Source organism: Podarcis melisellensis, assembly GCF_964234715.1.
Source record: "Podarcis melisellensis genome assembly, chromosome: 2".
Lineage (NCBI taxonomy): Eukaryota > Metazoa > Chordata > Lepidosauria > Squamata > Lacertidae > Podarcis > Podarcis melisellensis.
Genome location: NC_138529.1, coordinates 1,769,303 through 1,797,018, shown reverse-complemented (window position 1 = coordinate 1,797,018; position 27,716 = coordinate 1,769,303). Strand labels below are relative to the sequence as shown.

The window sequence follows — 27,716 nt, the reverse complement described above, 5'->3', positions numbered from 1 at the left end:
GGGGAAAGTATTTCACAAATGCGGAGCCACTTCATCGGAGACCTGTTCTTGTGTTGCCACCTCTGGACCTCTCATGGAGGAGGCGCATGAAGAGGGCCTCAGATGATGAACACAGAGTCTGGGGTGGTTTATATGAAAGCTAATCAATTAAAGCTTTCAGTCATTCAACCATGCAGTATTTTCTGGACGAATGGACTCGTAATACATTCCCCCCCATACTTAAAGTAGTAAAAATATTTTTTATATACAGATCAACTTATGCCCCTTTTCTCCTGAAAGTAATCAGAAAAACAGATATCCTTCCTCCGTCTCTTCAAAAGTTCTGGAAATGTTGCATTTTGACCTAATTTTCTAAAGGGTTTAGTAATCTTTCAAATCTAGTCTGTCTTGTTCTTCTTAGATTATCCAGTATATTGGGGAGATCTGCAGGTATCTGCTGAACCAACCGGTGCGGGAGGCAGAGAAACACCACCAAGTGCGACTGGCAATAGGAAATGGTTTGAGGCCTACCATATGGGAAGACTTCACCCAACGCTTCCAAATTAAACAGATTGGGGAATTTTATGGGGCTACAGAGTGTAACTGTAGCATTGCTAATTTGGATGGAAAGGTATGTTAAAGGGCTGCCATGGCAATATATATATTTGGGAGGCGTCTGTAATTTATTCTTTATTTTGAAATAGTTTTAGGCTGCTTTTTTGGGCTATTCCTGTCCAGACTGGCTTACAGTCATAAAACAACAACAAAGAAATGGTAATATAATATTGGGGGGGGGGGGAACCAATCTCCTCAAAAGAATAACTAGGTCAGGATAACATAATTCTATGTAGCCACAGTCTAATTAAAGTGACTCCTAGAAAGCCATTTGAAAGAGAGATTTTCAAGGCCTTCTGAGATCCCTGCAGGAAGCAGACTCAGTGAGGCATATATGTGTGATATATATTGGTTTGTGTTAATCGGCCTGAACAACAGTTCTTACTCATGCAGGATGGGAGTGGGCAATATGGCCTGATGTCAAGTGGGGGTCGGGGTGGAGTGCCTGGAGGGAAAGGGCAGGGAACGCAAGATGGAGGAAGTGGTGGAAGGAGGGGCAGGGAAGGCAAGTGATTAATTCAGATCTCTGCCAAGTGTAATCCATCCCTCTCCTTCCATCCATCCCTCTCCCTCTCCATTGGGAGGAAAGGAAGGAGGAGGGGAAGAGAGGGGGAGGGCCTCCCCTGGCCTCGGCCTCAGGCACTGACAGCATGTGGTCCCTGACAATGACCCTCAAGGGAAGGTGGCCCTTGACAGAAAAAAGATCCTGCCCCCTTACGTTGGGGCTGGATAGTGCCTAGCCCACTTGTGGCATAGGCTCACAGAGCCTAATCTCTGCAGACCCTTCCATGTGCAAGCTCCATTTCTGAAGAGTGTTAATTGGAAGCAACTCTCTTCCCCACCCAATACACAAACAGCTGCAACTTTTTATGTAGCTCCAACCATCTGCCAGAAGAAACGCAGCCCCATTATAGCACAGGGCTACATGCAAAGTCATATCAAGTTGCTGTGAACCATGCAGCAAGATGAATATGCAGTGGTTTAAGTAATCCAAGAAGTGACTGGATTAGTGGGGAAATCCCTTCAGACAGCAGGTCATTTCTAGATGTGACAGCAGTTTGTAGACTGACGTCAGAAAGGACAATTTTACTGATATGCTCTGCTTACCACTGTCAGGACTGGTCATAATAATAATAATAATAATAATAATAATAATAATAATAATAATATTTTTTTATTTGTACCCCACCAATCTGGCTGGGTTTCCCCAGTCACTCTGGGCGGCTTCCAACAAAGATGAAAGATACACTAAAATGTCACATATTAAAAACTTCCCTGAACAGGGCTGCCTTCAGATGTCTTCTGAATGTCAGGTAGATGTTTATCGCTTTGACGTCTGATGGGAGGGCGTTACACAGGGCGGGCGCCACTACCGAGAAGGCCCACTGCCTGGTTCCCTGTAACTTGGCCGCTCGCAGTGAGGGAACCGCCAGAAGGCCCTCGGAGCTGGACCTCAGTGTCCAGGCAAAACGATGGGGGAGGAGACGCTCCTTCAGATATACTGGACTGAGGCCGTTTAGGGCTTTAAAGGTCAGCACCAACACTTTGAATTGTGCTCGGAAACGTACTGGGAGCCAATGTAGGTCTTTCAAGACCGGTGTTATATGGTCTCGGCGGCCGCTCCCAGTCACCAGTCTAGCTGCTTGTTGATCAGAATCCCCGCAATGGGGTGAGCGCCCGTTGCTCAGTCCCAGGTCCTGCCAACCTAGCAGTTCAAAAGCACGCCAAAAAGAGCAAGTAGATAAATAGGTAAACGGCGCTTCCATGTGCTGCTCTGGTTTCGCCAGAAGCGGCTTAGTCATGCTGGCCAAATGACCTGGAAAAACTGTCTGTGGACAAATGTCAGCTCCCTCTGCCAGTAAAGCGAGATGAGCACCGCAACCCCAGAGTCGTCTGCGACTAGACTTAACTGTCAGGGGTCCTTGAACCTTGACCTTTTTAATGTCGCGGTGCATCCCAGTTTCCTAAGAGGACTGTTCCTCCTTGGGGTTCCTGCCAGCCTAGAACAGGAACCTTAGACTGTTCTGTGGAGGGGGCTGGGTGAAGTAGAAGCTTCAGGACTGGGGGAAGAACATTTTGTGAGGCACTAAAGATATTGCTTGAACCTGAACATTTTACTACTGTATGTGAAGTGTGTATTATAGCAGTGGAGGTCCTGGAAAGGGGAAAAGGGAAAGAGACAAATTTCTTCCTGAAACATTCCTGTATAAAGCGAGGAGACTATCAATTTAAAAGCAAACAAACTGGTGGGATATATCTCTCTCTTCCCCACATCTCTAGCAATACCACAATCCAGGATACTTGCTATAGTATAGGGGGGTTGAGCAGGTCCTCCTCCCCTGTTTCCTTTTGTTTGTTTCTGTTCTCCTCAGCTGATCGTTCTTCAGGGATCTGTATACACTGGAAGCTCTGGCTGTTCCTTGCTGGTTAATCATGGCAAATGACTCAGGGTAGCCTCCATTGTCTTTTAAACTTTGCTTTATCTTTTGTCAGGTTGGTGCCTGTGGCTTCAACAGCCGAATTTTGCCAAATGTGTATCCTATTCGCTTGGTAAAAGTAAATGAGGATACCATGGAATTGATAAGGAAAGAGAATGGACTATGCATCACCTGCCGCCCAGGTAAATGTCACTGTGATTGCCATATGATATTGCTGTGTGTTAGGAGCATCCCTAGCCATCTTCTGACCTGAATGGTGTTACCTCCCAGGGCTGATTGTGGGGAGGATCGTGGACAGACACTTCTAGGGCAGGGTTGTTCTTTGCTTCACCAGGGAGACCAAGATGGCCAGAAGCAGAGTAGACATCAAGTGTCAGGTGAAGGAGTCCATGGTCTTGTGAAGGGCTTCACTGTCAGGCCTGGTCGTTGTCCTCTTCAGATCACCACACAAATGCTTCTTGTTCTTTTATAAAACTTTTTATTGCGTATTAACAAAACAATCTTATAAACGGTTCTTAAATATTATTCCTCAGAGTCACTTCTTTCAGATACCTTCTGAGCTCTGCTTCTCCGTGACCAGCCACTCTCAAAATGGCGAAGGCGCCCTTCCCTTTGCTTTTCTGCTCTTTTTCCTACCCTCCTGGCTAGAGCTGGCCTGTATCTCCCCTCCTCCCAATCTGAGCTAGAACTGAACCCTTGCCTTTCCTGGGAACAGCCAGTCCCTCCCTGTTGTTCCTCTTGCTCCCTTCTATTAGATTCACTGGTCTCTTCCCCCCCTTGGGGAATGCTTTCTCCCTCTGATAAACTGGAAACTTCTAACTCTTCCCTGACATTCACTGCCGCTAATCTAAACATGCTTGTAAGACACACTGAATACCTAAAAGGTGGAAGGGTGGGATATAAATTAGTTGAATAAATAAATATGCAGAGCAAGGGAAGGGGGGAGGAGCATAGAACCCTGGAACAGAGCAACAGGCTGAAAAGTTAAGTGGTGGCAATTGGAAGCGGAAGAAGAAGTTGAAGAGAAATGTAAGAGGATGAAGAGAGAGAAAGAAGAGGGTAGATAAAAAGATAGCCATACAAGAAAGGTAAGCACAGACACACAGTGGGGTAGCGGAACCTGGGACTCTCCAGAAGTTGCTGGCCTACAGCTTTAATCATCCCTGGCCATGCTAGGTGGGGATGATGGGAGTTGGAGTGCAACAACATCTGGAGGGCAATAGCTTAGCTACTCCTGATATAAAGCAGCAGAGTTGATAGATTCAAATGAATCTTTTAGGACAAGGATTGGCAGCCATCCGAAAAAGTGACAGCCAACTGATGATTGTTTCCATGTACATAACCAACGGTGGTTTGAGGCTGAATTATTTATGGGTGTACTTCTGTTTGTTGTAATTTGTTAACTGATCTTAATTTATATTGTGAAATATTGATCTGGTTTGGGTGATCAGTTTGTGGCTTAATAAGCCATGATATGCACAAGCTCTGTACACCTGATGCAACTCCTTTGCAGCTAATTTGTTCTTCCCAGGTTGCTGAACAAATCAAGAAGACAAGGTGAACCGCAGCTCCCTGTTTCATCTTAACTGGCAAAATATGGTCACTAGCTTCCAGAATGCCAGAATCTGGAAGTCAACTAGCTTCAGATCCTGTTTGGAAGCTCTTACGTTTGGGTCCCTGGCACTTGTATATATCCCGGCTTCTTAAGTGACAATTAAAAAAAAAAATCTTTATTAATTTCCCACATAGACATATATACATAAATAACAAATCATACAAAGCAGAAGTGTGTGAGTCGAGGCGGTTGTGGGATGGATGGTGGCTAATGGATTGAGGTTGAATCCTGACAAGATAGAAGTACTGTTTTGGGGGGACAGGGGGCGGGTGGGTGTGTGGGACTCCCTGGTCCTGAATGGGGTAACTGCCCCTGAATGACCAGGTGTGCAGCCTGGGAGTCATTTTGAACTCACAGCTGTCCATGGAGGCGCAGGTTAATTCTGTGTCCAGGGCGGCTGTCTACCAGCTCCATCTGGTATGCAGGATGAGAACCTCCCTGCCCGCAGACTGTCTCGCCAAAGTGGTGCATGCTCTAGTTATCTCCTGCTTGGACTACTGAAATGCGCTCTATGTGGGGCTACCTTTGAAGGTGACTCAGAAACTGCAATTAATCCAGAATGCGGCAGCTAGACTGGTGACTGGGAGTGGCCACCATGACCATGTAACATCGGTCCTGAGAGATCTTCATTGGCTCTCAGTATGTTTCTGAGCACAATTCAAAGTTTTGGTGCTGACCTTTAAAGCCCTAAATGACCTCAGTCCAGTATACCTGAAGGAGTGTCTCCACTCCCATCGTTCTGCCCGGACACTGAGATCCAGTGCCGAGTGCCTTCTGGCGGTTCCCTCATTGCAAGAAGTAAGGTTACAGGGAACCAGGCAGAGGCCTTCTCGGTGGTGGCGCCTGCCCTGTGGAACGCCCTCCCAGCAGATGTCAAAGCAATAAACAACTATTTTACTTTTAAAAGACAACTGTGTCAGGGAAGAGTTAGAGGTAGAAGTTTCCAGTTTCCCAGAGGGATAAAGCATTTCCCAAGGGGGGGAGGAGCAGAAGAGAGCAACAGGAACAGGGAGGGACCGTCTGTTCCCAGGAAAGGCCATGGTTCAGTTCTAGCTCAGATTCGGAGGAGAGGAGATACAAGCCAGCTCTAGCCAGGAGGGTAGGAAAAAGAGCAGGAAAGCGAAGGAAGGGGCACCTTCGCCATTTTGAAGGTGGCTGGTCACGGAGAAGCAGAGCTCAGAAGGTATCTGAAAGAAGTGACTCTGAGGAAGAATAGTTAAAGATAAGGATCGTTTAAAAGTTTGTTTGTTAATACACAATAAAAAGTTATAAAAGAACAAGAAGCGTTTGTGTGGTGATCTGAAGAGGACAACAACCAGTACTGACATCCTGTTTAGGGAAGTTTTTAATGTCTGATGCTGTATTGTTTTTAATATTCAGTTGGAAGCCGCCCAGAGTGGCTGGGGAAACCCAGCCAGATGGGCGGGGTATAAATAATTATTATTATTACTATTATTATTATTATTATTATTATTATTATTATTATTATTATTATATTTTTTAAAAACAATACAAATAAAGAAAAAATAGAAGAAAAGGGGGGAAGAAAAGAAAGAAATACACTATATTACAATTAAATAACAGGTTAAAATGTAAAACTTCCAATAATTCTTATTATACTGCTTATACTGTCTGTATTTTCTTGCACAGATTTATGTTATTTCATTATACACACACACACACACATTCCAGTATAATATCTAATACACTTTTTGCTTACAAGTATCAATCTAGTTCAGCAAGTATCTTATTGTTTGTACAATGCAATTTTAGATATTCTTTAAATATTTTCCATTCTCTGTATCCTTATTGGTTTGACACTCCTCTGATTCTTCCCATCAGTTTTGCTAGTTGCAGGTATTCTATCATAAGAGTCTGCCACTCTGTAATCATTGGTGGGATTTCATTTTTCCAGTTTCTTGCCACTATTATTCTGGATGCCATGATTGCATACATAGACAATGGTCTTATATTTTTTAAAAATTCTATTGGTAGTATACCTAATAGGAAGTTTTCTGGTCTTTTTTAAAATGTAAATTTGAATAGTTTTTAAAGTTCACTACAGTGGTACCTCGGGTTAAGAACTTAATTCGTTCTGGAGGTCCTTTCTTAACCTGAAACTGTTCTTAACCTGAAGCACCACTTTAGCTAATGGGGCTTCCTGCTGCTGCCGCGCTGCTGCTGCGCAATTTCTGTTCTCATCCTGAAGCAAAGTTCTTAACTCAAGGTACTATTTCTGGGTTAGCGGAGTCTGTAACCTGAAGCGTCTGTAACCCGAGGTACCACTGTATAGATGTTATTCCAAAATTCATGGATAACCACAGTTCCACCACATATGAAAATATGACCCTGTCCTTTTTGCATTTCCAGCATGTTGGCGACCTGTCTTTATACATTTTAGGGGTGTGGTGCCATCTGTATTGCATCGTCATAGTGTTTTCCCTAATGTTGTAGCATGCAGTGAATTTAATACCTCCATAATCTTTCCCATTGTTCCATGTAGATATTGTATCCAAGGTCCTGCACCCACCTTACCATTACTATTTTAATTTGTTCCTCTTTTACTTCCCATTCTAATAAATAGTCGTAAATTCGTGATATGTTTTTTTCCTTTATTGTGGGTTAACTCTTTTTTGAATTTGAATGTTTCTTTTGCAAGACCTTCTTTCTTATCTATACACAGTCTTTGATTTAACTGAAAATATTGGAGCCAGTCTGACGGGTGGTTTTTGATTTCATCATATTTCTTCAAAGTTGGCTCATCTTTATCCACGTCTAGTAATAATTGGGACGTGGGCCACTCTCCTTTCATATTCCTCCTTTTAACTGCTATGGCTTCTGCAGGTGAGGTCTTAAGGGACAAATTGGCTGTCCCAATAGGGCCATTGTTCCTAATCATTAGATCTGAGTTCTTGCTAATTTGCTTTGCTCTTTGTCATAGTCAAACCTGCAGTTAGTATGACTTCAAGAGCAGATTGGAGATTTTGTGGCACCTTAGATAACCCATGTAGTGATCTGAAACCACATATACCTTAGATGGAAGCTAGGCAAATGCAGGCTTCCTCAAGGGAACTGAATTGCTACCTCATGAACATATAAACTGGGCCTCTCTGTCTGACTACATTGCTACTGTCCCATGAACTACTAACCCATTTTAACTAAATGTGAATTAAAGACATATTTTGCCAGCAGCATCTGTGTGAGGAACATGTGCTGTCCTGAACTGATGTAGATTAACAGGATAACTCAATTTATGGTCCTATATTTGAAGCTAACCATGGAGCTGAACCACATGTGATTGTCACTTATGAAGAACGATTGTCTTTTTCCCCTTTTCTTGGCTATCCTTCCTTCCCCAGTTGTTCACTCCCTTGCACCAAAGTCGATGTATGCAGCTAGGTGAGCCGGTTCTCTCTCTTTCTTGTGCTTCTCTTTAATGGTATCATAATGTTGCATGATGGTATCACTCTGCAGCATGCATGAATTTTGTCAGGCAAAAATACTGTGAGATGAAAGTGCACAAAATGGTGTAATGGTTAGAGTGTTAGACTATGACCTGGGAGACCAGGGTTTAAATCCCAACTCACTGGGTGCCCTTGGGCCAGTCACCATCTCTTAGCCTAACACACCTCACGGGGTTGTTGTGAGGATGAACTAGGGAAGAGGAGAACCATGTACGCCCCCTTGAGCTCCTTGGAGGAAAAGATGGCATATAAATGTAATAAATAAATAAATAAATAATAAAATAGTTGGAATATCTGTAGAACAGACCTCCACAGGCTGCAGTCTTTTACACACCTAACCTGGGAGTAGAGACCCACTAACTTCATACATGAGTAAGACTGGGCTACATGTCTCATTTGATGTCTGGTTTTATAGGGCTGTGAACAAATCAGTCTACTTTTCTTGAGATGTTGTGGCAGAAACATGGAAACTTCAGATGCTAACAAATTCTATCTATTCTATTCTATTCCAAAGTGGTTACTTTGGAATAATCTTTGCAGAGGTATCTTGATTTCTATTTTTTCCATCTGGAATTCTTATTTTCAGGAGAACCAGGACTACTTGTGGGTCGAATAAACCAGGAGGATCCTTTGCGTAGGTTTGATGGCTATGTCAATGAGAATGCGACCAACAAGAAGATTGCTTACAATGTCTTCCAGAAAGGGGACCAGGCTTACCTTTCAGGTACTCTTCAGGCCATCATCTTGTTCTTTGGTGGCTAGGGATATTTATAGTTGTGGCCTAGAAGATTGATCTTGCTCAGACTAAACACAGCAAACCCTGCCCTCAGTTACTCTACTCTACTCATGGGTTCCCAGTAGTGACTCATGCAAGTGAGTGCCACTGCTCTCATGTGACTTGGCTTTAGGAAGCAGCACTTCCTAAGCATGGATGTGCAAAGTCAGAATGCTCTGTGTATCACATTTATCTAAAAGATGTGTACCCTGCCTTTCTGTTAACCAGAATTGAGAAGACGGCTTAACTATAGTATAACCTGGAAGTACAATATAAGCTTAGACAAAAAAAGAGAAAAAAGACTTAAATAATCGGGGGTGGGGGTGGGGGTGGACGCCTATGTGTTGCCTTCATTGCCTTTTCTATGTCTTTTTTCAATAGAGCACTGCTCCATGTGCAGGGGATTTCAAGTGGTTATGGTTCTTGTCCTAAGCCTTCTGGTTTGATTTTGTTACCTATTGTGATGGAATAGTTTTACCATAGGGAATTATTCATTCTTGCCCAGCCTCTGAGCCTTTATCTGCTTGTTTGGCTCTTGAGTCATTCCATTAGCGGCTGGAGAGCAACAACATCACTTTATTTAGGTCTTCTGTTACTGGATCCCCAATTGTAGAGGCAGAGACAACTACGTTCATCAATAATTAGCCAATCACAATTCTTTTTAGCCTGTCTTGCAGGATACAAATCCTTCCAAGGCAATTTACCAGTAAAATAATTATTTAAAACTACAATTAAGAAAGTCAACATAGAAAAGCATCAGGATCGTTCTCACAGTGGTAGGCCAGGTCTGCATTGATGAGAAACGTGTCCTCCAGATGTTGGGGTCCCAACTCCCATCAGCCTGGCCAGTTTGACCAGTTGTAAAGAAGGATGGGAGCTGCAGTCCAACAATAACTGAAAGGCTGCATATTTCTCATCCCTGCTGCAGAGGAAGGGAACAGCCACCTGGAACAGGGGCAGGCATGTGATGTTCTTGCCTCCTTCCCTTGCTGTTGTGGGATCCTTCCTCCAGGGCAGTAGGTAGTAGATACCCAGTGATCCCCAAAAGCAGGCAATTCTGCTGTTTGTTTGGGTATTGAGTGTCGTTTCTTTAATTCCAGGAGATGTACTAGTGATGGATGAACTTGGCTACATGTATTTCAAAGACCGGAGTGGGGACACGTTCCGTTGGCGTGGGGAGAATGTCTCTACCACAGAGGTTGAAGGAATCCTGAGCCACATCCTCAGCAAGACAGATGTTGCTGTTTATGGAGTTGAAGTGCCAGGTAAATGGAACAATGCAATTGCAGGGAATGCCATTTGGACCAGCGAGTAGGCATAATAATAATAATAATAATAATAATAATAATAATAATAATAATTTTATTTATACCCTATAAATAAATAAAATAAATTTTATTTATTTATTTATGCCCATCTGGCTGTTTAGTTTCCCAGAATAGTTAGAAATCAGTATTTGCTTTTGGAATTGGGGTCCTGCAAGCAAGCTGATGAGAAAGGAGAGTAAATCATACAGAAATAAGATTCACCTAGCAGAGGTACATTCACCACTAGAGAGGAAGTAAATACAAATGAGCAATCAGAGTGTCATCCTCTAAAAACATCATCAGAATGTCTTTAGTGCAGTGGTTTTCAACCAGTCTGCCGTGGCATCCTGGGGTGCCTTGAATGGTGGTCAGGGGTGCCTTGGGCAACACTGGCCTCTGTCCCTCTTTCCCTTCCTCCTCTGATACCCTCTTGCATTTCTGGCTCCCAAAGGCTTGCACAGCTGTTTGTTGCAGCAGCCCTGGTTATAAGCTCTGCAGGCAAATGATGCCTCTGGGGCTGGTCAGGGAGTGCTGGTTGCCAGAAGCTGAGGTGGCATCGGAGTAAGCAAGCAAGTGGGTGAGGGAGCCCAGCCAGCCAGCCAGCCCTTGCTGTTGGGAATGGAGAGACAAGTCCCAGGCCCCTGTGGGGCAGTGTGAGGAGACTTTTGAAACTGACAACAGAGATATCTGCCTGAACAGAGGTCAAGCAGATAGAAAAGTACAATCTACAGTGACCATTAAAATAATGTGATGACAAAGGTCTTCCTCTAGTTAAAGGAGAGGAAGACTTATAGACTGGGCTTATTTCCTTCTGCCAAAGGACTCCTCTTGGTCACTGTTAGTGGCATAGCCCAGATTTCTGGCATGGATTGTTGGAGCAGAACAAAACATCCTTTATGCGGATGAATAATAGCTGGTGACTGAAATGAAAGGAGCAGAGTGAAGAGTTAATGTGAGCAAGAGGGCAGAAATTGTCTTTTGATTCAGAAAGTCTACTGTTCTTTCAGTTATCTACACTAGTAGCCAATATTGTGGAAATGTTTTGGAGAAAGTGTATTACCGAGGTTTATTGGCTCTAACACTACTTGTTTTTGTAGTAATAGAAAGATAATTTAATGAAGAATGGAATGCCACAATGTGTGTTCAGTTATCTGTATTCTATCAAAGGTTATGGCCAAAAAACCAGAAAAAAGAGTGTTTAGAGGGCCAATTAGGTGTTACCTTGGCTCATAACACCACTTTTTCTTTGAGTAAAACCATAAAATTATATATCAATGGAAAGATAATTTAATGAAGAATGGAATGCAATAACTTTTATGAAGGATTATTTATTACAACATAAATAAGGAGGACATTTGTCAGTGTGTTATGTGATTGCTATCAAGTTGGTTGGGGTTTTTTTTGTTCTTTCATTTAGTGAGCTTGTAAAACGTAAAAAAATTAAAGAAATGGTGCAAAGTTGACTGATCAGCCAGGAAGTGATGTAAAATAGTATCATTAAGTGAACAAGGTTACAGTTATGAAGAAATTAGAAGAAAAATTGGTAGAAACTTAACCAAAAGTGGCATTTCTAAATTTTTGAAGACGTATAAGAAGGCTCAGTCACTACAAAATCAAACTGGTAAAGGCAGGAAAAGGTGCACAACAGCAAGTTACGGTGGAAGAATTGAGAGACTGTGCCTAAATGACAGAAGAAAATCATCTGGGTGTATACAAGATGACATGGCGCAATATAATGTGAAGTTGAGTGCAAGGACTGTTGGCGCAGACTGCAGGAATATGGTCTATATGCTAGAATTCCAAGGAAAAAGCCATTGTTATCTCTCAAACAAAGGTTGAGAAGATTAAACTGGGCTAAAACCCATGTTAAGTGGACAGCGGAACAAGGGACTATCTCCTTGCTTGATAGTGATGGCATGAAATACGTGAAGAGGAAAATCGGAGAAGATTTACATCCCACTTGTATTACACCTACCGTGAAACACCCAGGTAGTGTTACGATCTGGGGTTGTATGACAGCAAAACATGTGGGCAGAATTTGCATCATTACTGGGAATGTAAATGCCCAAAAATGCATAGCCCAGACCAAAACCCAATCAAAAATCTATGGAGAAAGTTGAGAAGCAACCCAGCAATAAAACCCAAATAAAAGAGGCAATAATTCAATCTTGGTTTCACATTATTATAGCTGCAGAACTAAAAAACTTGGTTTACTCCATGGGAAGGCTAAAGGTTGCCCAACTAAGTATTAACTGACATGGGGAGAATTTTTGTATATTAATTTTTTCTATGTGTTTCATGTTCTTTTCTTTATGACTGCTGTTGTAATAAATAATCTTTCATAAAAGTTATTGCATTCCATTCTTCATTAGATTATCTTTCCATTAATATATAATTTTATGGTACAGTGGTACCTCAGGTTAAGAACTTAATTTGTTCCGGAGGTTCGTTCTTAACCTGAAACTATTCTTAACCTGAGGTACCACTTTAGCTAATTGGGCCTCCCGCTGCTGTGCAATTTCTGTTCTCATCCTGAAGCAAAGTTCTTAACCCGAGGTACTATTTCAGGGTTAGTGGAGTCTGTAACCTGAAGCGTCTGTAATCTGAAGTGTCTGTAACCCAAGGTACCACTGTATTACTAAAAAAAATGGTGTTATGAGCCATCATTGCCAAAACAAGATGACACATGATTGGCCCTCTAAACACTCCTTTTCTGGTTATTTGCCCATAACATTTTATAGAATACAGATAACTGAACAAACTTTGTTGCATTACATTCTTCATTCAATTATCTTTCCATTGATATATAATTTTGTGGTATTACTCCAAAAACAAGTGGTGCTATGAGCCATCAAACCTTGGAAAGGTTTCCACAATTTTGGCCACTAGTGTAGTTTATTATATTGTTTCCTCCACTGACTCCAAAATGGCTCCCAGCAATTAAAATTCACTATACAATGTTGATGCAGGGCAGAAAGCTGTACATACTTAAAAATGAGATATGAGCCCTGCCTTTGGATCTTCAAACTAAAAAACTAGAGGTTAAATGAGGGAAGGGGGGAAGATGCGATTGACGCTGCCGGAACAAATTGGTGAGTTGGAATTGGCATTTTCCTCTGGTGTTCCTTTTGTTCATAGGGAGGGGAGCAACTAGCAACAACTCCCTCTCCAGAGACAGAGGCTAGAGTAGGCATGGCCAAACTTGGCCCCCCAGCTGTTTTGGGACTACAACTCCCATCATCCCTAGCTAACAGGACCAGTGGTCAGGGATGATGGGAATTGTAGTCCCAAAACAGCTGGAGGGCCAAGTCTGGCCATGCCTGCACTAGACTGACATTCCTGGTGCAGTCACAGGGCAAGTAGCAGTTCTTTCCTATGGGAAGGCAGCAGGCAACCTCTCTGGCTAGGCTGTTTTTTATCCTTTGCTGTGAAGTTATTTGTGGGAGGGAGGAGTGAAACCTGATTTGAATTCCAGCTGTGGATTTTGCTAGGTTGGGTCTAACTGCTCCTTTGTGGTGTAAGATTATGTCCCTTCCTGTGTTTTTTGTTTTGATTTCAGGAGTAGAAGGCAAGGCAGGAATGGCAGCCATTGCTGATCCTGAAGCCAAGTTAAACCCTAACGTGCTGTACCTAGAGATGCAGAAAGTACTGCCCCCTTATGCACGACCCATCTTCCTCCGGCTCTTGCCCCAGGTTGACACTACAGGTAATGGCACATTTGCAGCAAGATCCTCTCTTGGCACCCGGCCCAGGTGGCCTGTTTGCTGTCAGACTCTATGCTGGAATATTTGGTCTCGGTATATCAACCCAGTCACTTGATCCTTACTTCCATTTCTCTGAGTAGGGTGAAGCAAAGTGGGAATTGCTTCTTCTCTAAAGGTTCTGGAAGCAGATTGATTTGTTTTATAAGAACATCCTGGCAGTAAATTAACATACTATGGGCATTCTCTCTCTCCTACCATTAGCCCTGTGTGGTTTGTACAGCTGCTTGAGATTGCTGAACTCCTGACCATCAAGCATGGTAACTGTTGATGCTGATATCTTCCAAAAAGTGGAGAATGGTTGTGGAAATTGACCCACAAGCACATAAAACTCACTCACATTCTCTTCATGAAGCAGCTGAGCTAACCCCAGAGAATTCTCTCTTTTTTTGGAGAGCAACAGGATGTGTTCTAAGCAGGTTTCTTCAAACAGCTCAGATTAACAAGTAGGCTGTTGGTCAAGTTTGTTGCTAAAGAATTCATTGTCTGCACCCACAAAGAAACTGCCTGTTTGCTTCAGCATCTTGGCATTCTTGCTTACACTCCCTTATGTTGGAATTAAGAGCCTTTTTACGATTGGCACAGGCTTTAAAATATCCTGTTTTTGCTTTGAAGAAGTGAGAAACTCAGCCTCTTTTAGCAAGCTGAGCTGCGGCCAGATTTAAATGACAGGAACAAAACCAGCATTTGATGCCGATTGTGTAATGGAGATCTAAATGTATCAAGTGGTAACTTTCATTATGTGAAAGAGTTTCTGCTTGATCTTTCACAACTAAATAGTAACTATTAACTAGGCATAGCAGGCTGGAAGATTTGTGGCTTTTTGTTTGAAATATTTAAGACTGACCTCATTAACTTACATTAATTGACACCAGATTTCACCCATGGACTTCTGCTCCGCTGCCTTTGCTTCAATATACTGGCAACAGATAGTTTATGCACCTTGCCAGAAGGTGAAAGGGTGACCTTCTCTGTAATTTGGAGGAAGAGCTGGACATAAAGGGAATTTGTAACCTAGAAGTGAGACAGAATTAATATCTGTAACTTAGATTAATCATTTCAGATTGCAGATAACTAGCAAAATACCTGCCATGATGCATGGAAGGGCACCCTGAGAGTGTAACAGAATAATTCTTCTAAGGCAGCTTACATATTTAAAATCAGAATGCATCAGCTGTAATAAAAATCCCCAAAGAACAATTTGAATAACAAGTACAATAAAGCATTGTTGGATCAAGAGACAATGGAGTGTGCCTCCAGGGGTGAAGTCAAACTGCCAGAGAATCATAGTGCCTGCTGTGGCTGCAAAGACATTGACTCATAACTGTTGCCTCCTATGTTATTTAGTAAACTTTCTGGGGCACAAGCCTGGGCAGTATGGAGGTCCTGGGCTCCATCCCCCTCTCAGCCTGGCTGATGTGGTCCAAAGGAAAGCAGAGCAATATATTTGGCACCAGCTTGACTGTAGAAGTTGCCTGAAGGAGGTGTACAAGAAGCCATCTTAGGGACTCTGGATTTGTGTAGGGTTTACTCCTTAGCCTACTCTTCTCCTAAATTTGTCCCACAAGGCAGCAGATATGATTTCCCCCCTCAGTTTTTCAGACCCATCATCTACCCTCACCTGATTTAGCTGGCCAGTCGAAGCCAGTGTGTTTGCTGTTGCCTGCAGACAGCTTCTAGGAGTTACAGGTGAGAGCTGACTGCAGGGTGGGGACCCAAGGGGAATAAACTACCCCAGAAGGAGTACAATGTGTTCCCCAGCAGAGTTATCACCTCTCCCCTAAAACGCCAAATATCCCACAATAAAACATAGTTAATAAAAGCATTGGTAAAAACATCCCCACAGCTTGGCGGGGGCAGACCATCCGAATTGGTCCCACCTCCCTGCAGAGGGGAAGGGTTGCAGAGAAGTCCAGTTGCACCAGGAAGTGATCTGACAATGGCACTTCTTTTGTTTCACTTTTACTTAGTGTTAGATCACCCACGTCACTAGAGGTGTACACCAGGTCTAAGGCATGTCCATGACTATAAGTTGGGCCAAACTTATTCAGGGACAGCCCCATGGAGGCCATGCTTTCCACGAAGTCCCGAGCGGCCCCTTGTAAGGTCGTGGTCGGCATGGATGTTAAAATCCCCTAGGACAACCAAGCTAGGTGTCTCCAGGAGAACATCCGCCACGACCTGAAGCAGCTCGGACAAGGAATCCTTGGTGCAGCGGGGAGGTGGGACACCAACAGGAATCCTGTACTGCCCCTATTGCCCAACTTCCAGAACATGCACTCGGAAAACTGGGTCTTCCCAGTAGGACGCCTGATGCAAGCTAATGACTTCCTAAAAATCACTGCAAACCCCCCTCCCCGCCCACATGACCTGGGTTGCTGTGCGTATGAGAAACCTGGTGGGCAAGCAGCGGCAAGGACAGGCCCATTTGCTTCATCCAACCAGGTCTCTGTCACACATGCCAGGTCAAATCCACCATCCACAATCAGGTCGTGGATGGCAGTGGTTTTATTCATCATTGACCTGGCATTACACAGCAACACCTTCAGGTCATGTGGGTTTCCCCTGTTGATTCCAGTATCCATCTGGACAAGGCCAGACCCGGAGGCAGGGATAGTCTTCAAACAACGACTACACCTGCCTCCTCGGTAATGACACGGTCTGGTCTTAGCATAACTTCTCCTCCTGCCCATGATCACCGAGATCGGATGTCCCAGTGCCTCCCCCCCTGTGGAACTTGTCCCAGCCATTGTGTTGGCTGGGGCCCCACTCCCAGGCAGCCCTGATCCCGCCCCTTAAAAACAAAACACAAACTATACACAACCAATAAAACAACAAAAAACAAAAACAGAACAATTATACTAAAATTAATCCCCAACCAAATATCCATCCCACCCACCCACCCCCAACAAAGCAAAAAAGGGGGAAAAAGAAATAAAAATTTAAAATGCCACCGACTGCTTGAGGACATTTTAAAACACATAAACCACTTGGAATAGGGAAGCAATAGCAGAACAACTTCCTGCACTTCCCCAAATGTTTGTTCCAAATAAGGGCCTGGGCCACGCCCCCTGGGCCAGTTGGAGAAAGCCCTGGAAGGGAGCAGGCCCTGCAGTCCTCACCACAGCCAGATGTTCTCTTACTACAGAAAGCCCATTAAGTAAAATAATCTGTCAGCCTGTACCCACTGGTATGGAAGCTGGTGAGCTTTCTCTCTCTCTCTCTCTCTCTCTCTCTCTCTCTCTCTCTCTCTCTCTCTCTCTCTCTGCTTTGGTCATGGTCTCTATTGCCACACTTTGTTCCTCATCTGAGCAAAACCTAGCCCCAGAGCTTTTCAAAGTAAGTGTCGTGACACATTAGTGTGCCAGCTGTAGTGTGTAGGTGTGTCGCACAAACGTTCTGTGTGCTCCTCCTGGGGCTAGAAAGGCGTTAGTTTAACCTCCGTGTAAAGGATATTGGGGTTGCTTGTGCGTAAAGGGGGCTACTGTTCTAGGCAACGTAGCCTGGCAAAACCTTTCCCTGGCTGGACAGCCCTTTCTCCATGGCTGTGTCAGTCGCTGGCAGAATCCGTCAGTGGGCGTTCCCTGAACTTCTTCCAACATAGAAACTCTTTGACACCAAGTCTCCTCCTCGCCTCCCTGCGTGGAAGTCTCCTGCGCAGAGTGGGCGTGCCCAACGGAGGTCCTGTGCTCTCCCCGCTGGTCTCTGTGGAAGAGTCTTGGAGCCCTCTCTCCGCAGTTTCCCCTTGCTTCCTGGTGTCACTCCTATTTCTTTCCTCAAAGGAAGCATTCTCTCTCCCCCTGCTGGTCCCTTCTCCTGCATCGTTGGGGAGCCTTACCTCCACTCTTGGCTCCGATGGCAGTTCCCTGACATCCACCTCCCCCCAGGACCCCCCTCACCTCCGTCCCGTTCCTTGGGTCTAAATTCCTCCCTTTCCCCTGACGGTGATGCGGGGAATCCCCGGAAGGAGCTATCCCCCTCCTCCGAAGATTCAAACATTGCTCTCCACCTGTTGCTGTCTCTTCGCACTGGGTACTCTTTCCAGTCTGATTCCTCTCCCTCGGATACCTCTCCTCCCTCCTCTTCGGAGGCCAGAAACCCCATAAAATCTTCTTCCTCATCTGTGGTGCCAAATTGCTCCTCCCAGAACCTCGCTATTGGTTTGGGCTTCCTTGGGAACCTGCCGTGAAACTCCCCCCGGAGATACTCATCCCTAATGTTTTCCGCCGGAACCCACGTGTTTTCCGATTCTGGTTCCCCCTCCCAAGCCAACAAATACCCCACTTGTCCCCCTCGCCATCTTGAATCGAGTATTTCCGTGGCTTGACTACTGAGTTCCCTCTCCTCTACGTGTGGGTGAATGGGGGCCTCTCTCTCTTGCCCCGGAGTTTCCAGTCCCTCCCTCTATGGGGAGAGTAGGGATCTATGGAACACGGGGTGTAGTTTCATGCTGGTCGGCAACTTGAGTCTAAAGGCCACTGGATTAACCTGCTGTGATACCTCAAAAGGTCCCAGCCGCCTTGGCCGCAACTTCTTGCACCCTCCCTTGAACGGTAACCCTTGGGTTGACAACCACACCCGGTCCCCCACCCGTATGGTTTCTCCTTCCCTACGGTGCTTGTCGGCCTGCCTCTTATACACTTCCTTGGCCCGTTCCAAGTTCATCTTAAGTTGTTGGTGTAAGGCCTCCATTTCTTCCACAAACTGCTCCGCTGCCAGTACACTCCACCTTTCCTCCCCTCCCCCTGGGAAGGCCCTGGGTTGACATCCATGATTGGCCATGAACGGGCTCATACCCGTGGACACATGTTCCGCATTATTGTACACAAATTCGGCCAACGCTAGTTTCTCCACCCAATCGTTCTGCCTCTCGCTGACATAGCAGTGTAGGTATTGTTGGAGTATACTGTTCGCTCTTTCCGCTTGCCCGTTGGTCTCTGGGTGTCTGGCCGTTGAGAAGCTTACCTCGACTTCCAGCAAGCTCATGAGCTTCCTCCAAAACCTGGAAGTAAATTGCTTCCCTTGGTCAGACAAAACCCTTAAGGGGGCGCCATGCAGCCTGAAGATGTGATCCACAAACAGCCTGGCCGTTTCCTCTGCCGTAACCGCATGTGAGCAAGCAATAAAGTGGCACATTTTTGTTAACAGGTCGACAACCACCATGACGGCGGTTTTACCCCTTGACTTGGGCAAATCGGTCATAAAATCTATGGACACCACCTCCCATGGTCTTCCCAGTGTGGGTAAGGGTTCTAGTAACCCCGCGGGCGCCGCCCTCTCCCCCTTTGCTCGCTGGCAGCAGTCGCACCCTCGTACGTACTCTCGTACATCTTCCCTCACTCTTGGCCACCAGAACTGCCTGGTGACCAGCAACATGGTTTTGTGTTGACCGAAATGCCCCGCCGTCGGGTTATCATGGAGCTGTTTGAGTACCATTCTCCTCAAGTCATCCTCTGGTACGTACAGTGCTCCCCTGTAATACAGTACCCCTTCTTTCTCCTCAAAACCCCCATGGTTTTCCCGTGTGCCCCTGAGTTCCCTGATTTTGGTTTGTGCGAACTCGTCGTCCTTCGTCAGTCCGGCTAGTTCTCGCCTCTCTATTAATACTCCCCCCCACACCCATCGGTTCTCGGGGATGACATGTCGGGCTTCTGGTGATCCTTCTCCTTCCATATACTCCGGCTTCCGGGAGAGGGCGTCTGCTCTGACGTTTTCCTCTCCCGGCACGTACCGAATCTCAAAGAAAAACTTGGAGAACTCCTGCGCCTATCGCACCTGCCGCTGGTTGAGTACTTGTGCAGTCCTCCAGTATTCCAGGTTCTTATGGTCCGTGCACACCTGGATCTTGTGCTGCGCCCCTATTAACAAATGTCTCCAGCGTCGAAAGGCTTCATAAATTGCAAGCAGTTCCCGGTCGTACACCGTGTAGTTTTGCTCTGACTTGCTCAGCTTCCTCGAGAAGAACGTGCAAGGTCTCCTGCTGGACTGGTTTCCCGGCTGGAGCAGCACCGCCCCTACGGCTCGGTCTGACGCGTATTTCTCCAGCCTTATTGGCTTCTGCAGATCCACGTGCAAGAGCTGCTCTTCCGAAGCGAAGGCCTTCTTTAGCCTTTCAAAGGCCTGCTGTGCATCTTCCATCCAGACGAACTTCTTTTTGCTACTGAGAAAATCGGTGATGGGTGCGGTTAAGTGGGCGAAGTTCTTGATGAACTTCCTGTAGAAGTTCCCAAACCCCAGGAACCTTCGCACATTCTTCCGGGTCTTGGGGGTCTTCCATTCCAGCACCGCCTGCACCTTGCTTGGATCCATAGCTAGGCCCTTGTCTGACAACCGGTATCCCAGGAACTCTACCTCTCGGGCGTGGAATTGGCACTTCTCCAGTTTGACCCACAACTGGTGTTCCTGTAGTCTCTTTAGCACTTCCCGGACGTCTTTGACATGCTGCTCCTCGTTGTCCGAATAGATTAACACGTCATCTAAAAAGGCCACACAATTCTTGTACAGCAGGGACCCCAACACGTGGTGCATGAAAGATTGAAAACAGGCGGAGCCTGATTGTAATCCAAAAGGCATAACGAGGTATTCAAAGGCCCCCAGAGGGGTGAACATGGTGGTTTTCCATTCATCCCCCTCCCTCATCCTAATCAAATTGTATGCACCCCGAAGGTCCAGCTTGGTAAAAAATTTCCCCTTCCTCACCCTGGTTAAAATATCGTCAATTCTGGGCATTGGGAAGGTCACTGGTTCCGATACAAGGTTCAAGGCCCTGAAATCTATGACCAATCTGGGCTGTTGGCTGTCTCTTTTGTCCATAAAGAACACCGGACTGCCTCCCACCGCCCTTGACTCTCTTATGAAACCTCTTTTCAGGTTCTTGTCGATAAATTCTTGCAACTCCTGCATCTCCCTGTCCGACATGGCATACAGTTTACCCACTGGCAGCTGAGCCCCTGGGAGTAGGTTGATTTGACAGTCAAAGGGTCTATGGGGGGGTAGTTTATCCTCTTCCTTCTCGCTGAATACATCCTGCAGGTCAGCATATTGTGGCGGTACCTTCCTCTTTTCCCCTACCTCCATCCCTGCCACCCTGGCTACAGCCATCCTCGGGGTCCCCCCCCGTGACAGGGTTCCAAGCAGTGAGCTGACCCAAAAGAAACTGTCCGCTGATGCCATGCCACTACTGGATCATGTAGTGCCAACCAGCTCATTCCCAGTATGATGGGTGGTCCTGCCAGTGTGGCTACGTGAAAGGCAATGGTCTCAGTGTGTCTGGAGACCATCATTCTCATGGGGGGAGTCTGGTGCGTCACCTCCCCTCCCAGGAGTTCCCTGCCATCAATGGTCGTTACTTGTAAGGGACAGTCTAGAGGCAGGAGGTATAGCTGGTGCTCCAGAGCAAAATCCTTGCTGAAAAAATTACAGGAACTGCCTGAATCCAGCAGTGCCTTAACCTTGATTGGGTGCCCATTGGGAAGTTCTAGCACCACCTCTATGGCTATGGCTGCTGGGGGGGGGTCTGGCTTGGGCACTCTTACTGGTTGCTGGCTTGTCTGCTGTGCCCTTTGATCGACAGACAAGCATTGGCTTTTCCCTGCTCCTCCTCTCCCCCCTCCTCACAGCCAGCAGCCCCCACCATTCCTTGCCATGCCTTCCTTTGAGGGCAGACCCTGGCAAAATGTCCTGGCTGTTGGCAGAGGAAGCACTTCTTGGCTGTTTTCCCCTCCTTTCCCTCCTTCTTTCGAACTTCGCTGGAGTTTGAAACCCCGCGCGTGTGCGCTCCCCCAATCTCCATTGGTTCCACTGGCTGGGAAGGTTGCTCCGGTATTTCAGGAATGCGGTCATCATGCCAACGCTCTCCCCTCCCCTCCCGCTTCTCTAAAGCGTGTGCTTCTTGCCGTACTCCAATCGAAAGCACAGCCTTAGTCAACTGATCCATTGATTGAGGGCAGAGCGCGCGGGAAAGTTCGTCCTTCACTGAGGGGGATAAGCCTTCCTCCAACAGCATCTGCACTGGTTCCGAGCCCAGTTCCCACCCGAGCCGGTGTATGAGCATCGCAAAACGCGACAAGTACTCTCTAACTGTCTGGCCCCCTTGCTTGCATGCCATCAGTTCCCTGCGAGCCACACTCTGCTCCACCCCACTTGAGAACATGGCGTCCATGGCGCCGAAAAATTTCCGAAGGTCCTTTAGGGCAGCGTTCTGCGTTGCCATTAATGGCCGAATCCATTCCCTGGCTGCGTCCTGAAGATGCCCAATAACAAAAGCGACTCTCTCCCCATCATCAGCAAAGTCATCATACTGCAATTCCAGCGCGTACTGTACCTCTGTCCTGAATGCATTATAATCTCTGGGGTTTCCCCCAAACTTGTGCACCAGTCCCGGTACCTTCCTTGCGATGGGGGTGGGCTTCCCATGGGCATCCTGAGTCCTCCTTTCATCTAGCCACGCCGCTAATAGAGCCACCTGCTGTTCCAAATCTCGGTTTCTCTCCTCCAGACTTGGCGCTGCTGCTGCTCCCTCTCCGGCGCCTGCTCCTCCGGTTTGACTCATGGTGCTGCCCTGTCCTGTCGCTGCGCACAAACAACGTCAAGGACTGACGGATTGCTGTAAAGAATATTGGGGTTGCTTGTGTGTAAAGGGGGCTACTGTTCTAGGCAACGTAGCCTGGCAAAACCTTTCCCTGGCTGGACAGCCCTTTCTCCATGGCTGTGTCAGTCGCTGGCAGAATCCGTCAGTGGGCGTTTCCTGAACTTCTTCCAACATAGAAACTCTTTGACACCAAGTCTCCTCCTCGCCTCCCTGTGTGGAAGTCTCCTGCGCAGAGTGGGCGTGCCCAACGGAGGTCCTGTGCTCTCCCCGCTGGTCTCTGTGGAAGAGTCTTGGAGCCCTCTCTCCGCAGTTTCCCCTTGCTTCCTGGTGTCACTCCTATTTCCTTCCTCAAAGGAAGCGTTCTCTCTCCTCCTGCTGGTCCCTTCTCCTGCATCGTTGGGGAGCCTTACCTCCACTCTCGGCTCCGATGGCAGTTCCCTGACACTCCGGTTTGCTAGTAAAACCAAATTACTGTGTCACAAAATGATGTCTGTCTAAAAAGTGTGCCACCAACATGAAAAGTTTGGAAAGCCCTGACATAGTCATTTGCTCTAGTAGCTCAACCAATATGCCTCTGCCCGTTTCTACCAATAGCCACATGCTGGCAGCAAATGCTGAAATTCCAATATGGTTCAAAGGAACTTTTCTCTCAACATCTCAACACGTGTAGGGGATTAACTTGGAGACTGTAGTTACAATACATTGATTAGCATTTTTCTTTCTATCTTTTTTCAGACTCTAGGTATTGCTAAATATCAACCCTGTGCAAGCTATCCGTATTAAAACAAAACCCAAATGCAAATGAATGATGTACTCAGCCACACACACACAACCCCAAGCATAACCTTCCATTTTGAAACAGGGGACGCGGGTGGGGCTGTGGTCTGAATCACTGAGCCTCTTGGGCTTGCCAGTTGGAAGGTCGGTGGTTTGAATCTGCGTGATGGGGTGAGCTCCCGTTGCTGTGTCCCAGATCTTGCCAACCTAGCAGTTTGAAAGCATGCCAGTGCAAGTAGATGAATAGGTACCACTGCAGCAGGAAGGTAAATGGCGTTTCGGTGTTCTGTTGCGCCAGTGGCAGTTTAGTCATGCCGACCACATGACCTGGAAAGCTGTCTGTGGACAAATGCCGCCTCCCTCAGCCAGAAAGCGAGATGAGCGCCGCAACCCCAGAGTCGCCTTAACCATCCAAGGGTCCTTTACCTTTTTAAGCATAACTAAGAGCTGGTAATGTTTACTCTTGCACACTTCCTGTAGAGTTCCTTAAGTGTGTGCACACATATATGGACAAACATGTGTGCATGCCCAGACCAGAGAAGGTACTGGTTGGCAGGGGAGGAGTGGATGAGAGTTGGGGCCAGAAAACAGCACAGAAACATTTCATCAAGGGCCACCTACTGATGGGGATGGGAAGCAGCAGAATACCGATGAAAAATATAAGCCTAAAAAATGGAGCATGTGCACAGTTGCATGCCAGTTGTGCACAGAGAAAAAACTCCTTCTAAACCACCTGTTTGTGACATCAAGCTCCTATCTAGAAACATCCAAAATGGCAAGATGACCGATTCACCGTATTCTGTATTGTAACAATCATTACTTTTTAGTAATTTCTGTCTCTACCTTTTCACCTTTCTTATTAGTTATTGTTAGCATATTGAGGTTGTTGCTTTGTTGGAATATTGATTGCTATATTTTTAACTGTGTCTTTGAATTTATTTTGTAAATCGCCCAGAGGCTATTTTTGTATTTCGTGACTAATGCATATACCGTATTTTTCGCCCTATAGGACGCACTTTTTCCCCTCCAAAAATGAAGGGAAATGTGTGTGCGTCCTATGGGGCGAATGCAGGCTTTCCCGGGCTTCCTGCAGCTCTGCGCCACCCTCCGGATCCCGGCGCAAAGCCGTGCGGGCCTCCGGAGGGTGGCGCAGAGCTGCCTGCGCTCCCGGGCTTCCTGCAGCTCTGTGACACCCTCCGGATCCTGGCGCGAAGCCGCGCCCAGCTCTGGAGGGTGGCGCAGAGCTGCCTGCGCTCCCGGGCTTTCTGCAGCTCTGCGCCACCCTCCGGATCCGGAGCTGCCTGCATTCCGAAGCCTGGTGCGTGCTGAAGAGCGCACCCGGGCTTTGCGCACCTCTCCGCAAGCCTGGGGAGACCAGCACGGCTCCCTAGGTTTGCGGCTGTTCTGGGGGCTGGGGTCGGGGGAAGCTCGGGTTTCCCCCACGCCTGCCCCGTGCCTGGGGGGGAAATAATTTTTTTCCTTTATTCCCCCCCCCCAAAAAAAATTAGGTGCGTCCTATGGGGCCAAAATTACGGTAACAATACCAACAACTTGCCTCACAGAAATAACCAATCTTCCTCCTGAATCTAGCTGAAGTTTGAGCTGTGTTCACATCTGACCATGACATGCTTGCTTTGAAGAAGAGAGCAGGGCAATTCCTTCAGCCAATCATCTCCCTTCAATCTGCATTATAGCTGTTTCTTGCCACTGCCCTTGTCCTCCTCCCACCATTATTCTGACTTCTTTTCTTCCAACAGGCACTTTCAAAATTCAGAAAACACGTTTGCAAAGGGAAAGCTACAACCCACACCAGACATCTGATCGATTATATTTATTGGATGTAAAACTTGGCAAGTACCTACCTGTGGATGAGTGTGTATTTGAGAGGATCCAGGCTGGAAAGGTGTCTCTGTGATTTCATCAGCAAAAGCCACTAGTGAAGAGTTTGCCACTGGAGGTCTTTGCTAGGCTAGAGAAACAAACTTGGTTAAACAAGTGAAGCAAGGTTTCCATTCAGAACATCTGCAGTAGGGACAAAAACTAGCAAGGCACAGGGAGTAGAGTGGCCATCATCTTTTTTAAAAGCACATTAACTGTTTCCTGAGCAAAGGTGGTGGCCCCTTTCTACTGTTCAGTCTTTAGAATGGTTTTTCTTCCCCTTCCTCTATGTAACCATTGCATTTTAAGACACTGTGTGAAGCAAGACAGATTTATGGTCCCCATTATTACATTGTTAAAGCCCTCAATATGTTGGTGTGACTGAGCCTGCAATAGCACTGGTGGACTTGCCTTCTGCCATGTGTCTCAGCTGGATTTTCCTTACTTAAGGCAATAGCACAATTGCTGTGGAGCGTCTTCAGTTGTTTTGGGATTTCCAGCTTCCTAATCTACACATTTATAGTCCCTCCAGTTGTCATCACTCTGAAATGTACCCATGTTTAGGTAGAACTTTAATGGACTGACTTTCAAAATGCAATATTTTATCTGCAGAGACTTTGATCTTAAAAATAAAACGACTAATTTGATGAAGTAACAACAAAGTTGGTATTAAAAATTTTATATTAAAGCAAAAACAAATTTGGGCTGAAAAATGCACAGGAAACACCCTTCTAATCCATTGTGGTGCTTGAAAGCTTCCACACAATGACAGAAGATCAATAAAATATTTTGTATCCTTGTAGGGGAAGCCATTGTGCTTTGGTTTACATGTCCACTTTTGAACATTGCAACATTTCAGATTACTTGACGTTGATCCAGAATCTTGGAAAACAGGGCGATAATCCTGAGAACAAAGTTTGGTAACATTTGTTTTGGTTTCTCTGATCCACACTGCTCTCTGTAGAAAGTGTGGCAGCTGCTCAAAGCAAGTTGCAACATAATCCTAACATTCACCTTCCATCAGTACACAACTGTGGGTATTACTAACTCTACCGCTTTTTCTAGTGCAATTTCTGTAGATGGCACAATGCATTTTATTTAAAACAAGGAAGACAGAAGGGATACTGAGACTTGTGAGTGACCATACCTTCAAAGTTGCTGTGATTCTTTCTTGTGATTATGTTGCTATGGAAGACCTGTACCACTAATGCAGCTATTCCAAGGATATCCTAGTTAACTTCTATGGAATTGATTATTTTACTGGGATGTTCCTGTATTCTTCTTTCTGTGCCCTTTTCCCTTTAATAACCCTTCTTCTCTTTCATAAAAATGTAACTTTGCACAAAACCATTTTACAAAGACTTCTATGCAGTGTTAGGTTGTATAACAGAGCACCATACAGTACTAGTAGGGCCATTGTTAAGTAATGGTTCTGAAACCAGTGGAATGTGTGCTTTCCCTTTGTTATTAGACCCAGAATGTGCCTTTCATCAGAGCCAGTCAGAGCAGGTTAACATTTGTAATAAATTTAGCTTTGTTATTAATCCTCAGAAAAAGGCACCTACAGCTAACTGAGCCCTGATGTTTGGAGAAAAGCACATAGGTTTTTTTAAGGCTATATAGTTCATGGTTTGAACAGAAATCATGCACTAACAGTTACATTTTCAGATGGAGTCACTATTGTCAAAGTATAACTTTGTTTTGAAAATAAAAAATGAAGAAAGCTTAAGAGTTTGTCTTCCTCTTTTTTGTCACTGTCTCTCTTTGATGTATGCAGCTGCATGTCATTTCAGTCAAATGCAGAGACCAGTTTCACTCTTTGTTGCCCTCAGTTCTGTTCTGTCAGGCTTTATTAAACCAATTGATGTAGCTAGTCAAGCAAAAAGACTTTTGTGGGTGGAGACCACTTAGCATTGGATCATCTCCTGTGTCTCTTCATCATATCTGCATAAGCCGTTATCACAAGCAAGTCTCATTTGGATTAGTAACTAGGGTTGCCTGTATGCATATTGGAGGGGCAGGCACGCAGTATGTATTCTGTAAATTATGTTAATAGGTTCCCTTTGTTCTAAGAATACAACCCATATAAAGGATGTACTTAAGACAAACACCTGATCCATGGTCATGCCTCACTTTTTATTATATCAGAAGTTTTCAGAAGGAAAACCCAAAAAGGATCCTAAGTATCCTTCAGTCCTTGGAATTTAACTTCATTGGAACCAATGAACCTTACTTCCAAATCAAACTCTTACCTCATCCTTTTGTGAGACGAGGCATGTCTCGCAAGTTGGACTTTCTACTCTTCCTGTGTCTTCCCTCAAGGCAGTGCCTTTTGTTGTAATAATGCATTTTCTGAGCATCTAAAGTGTCCCCTGGTAGGGCATGTGCTGATAGTTTCTTCCATGCTGTTTTGTGGTCATATACTTCCCTCCCCTACAAGAAATTGCTCCCGTTGTAGACGCTTGACCTCATTGGCTATAGCAGGATAGAAGACCATTATTTATGGGCCCTCTGCAC

General features: G+C 45.7%; 1 protein-coding gene across 4 annotated transcripts in view; it reads left to right on the top strand.

The window, feature by feature from the left end:
• The window catches only part of SLC27A1 (solute carrier family 27 member 1), a 52,131-nt gene extending 25,203 nt beyond the window's left edge, over positions 1–26,928 (top strand). For 3 of the 4 annotated variants that reach the window (XM_081898126.1, XM_081898127.1, XM_081898125.1), the window contains exons 8-13: positions 401–610; positions 3,088–3,214; positions 8,698–8,835; positions 9,987–10,151; positions 13,753–13,899; positions 25,079–26,928. In XM_081898126.1, the coding sequence (XP_081754252.1) occupies positions 401–610; positions 3,088–3,214; positions 8,698–8,835; positions 9,987–10,151; positions 13,753–13,899; positions 25,079–25,236 (945 nt within the window). In that variant the 3' untranslated portion in view covers positions 25,237–26,928. The remainder of the gene's footprint in view (positions 1–400; positions 611–3,087; positions 3,215–8,697; positions 8,836–9,986; positions 10,152–13,752; positions 13,900–25,078) is intronic. The other variant, XM_081898128.1, reaches the window with a different exon arrangement.
• The last annotated feature ends 788 nt before the right edge of the window (positions 26,929–27,716 follow it).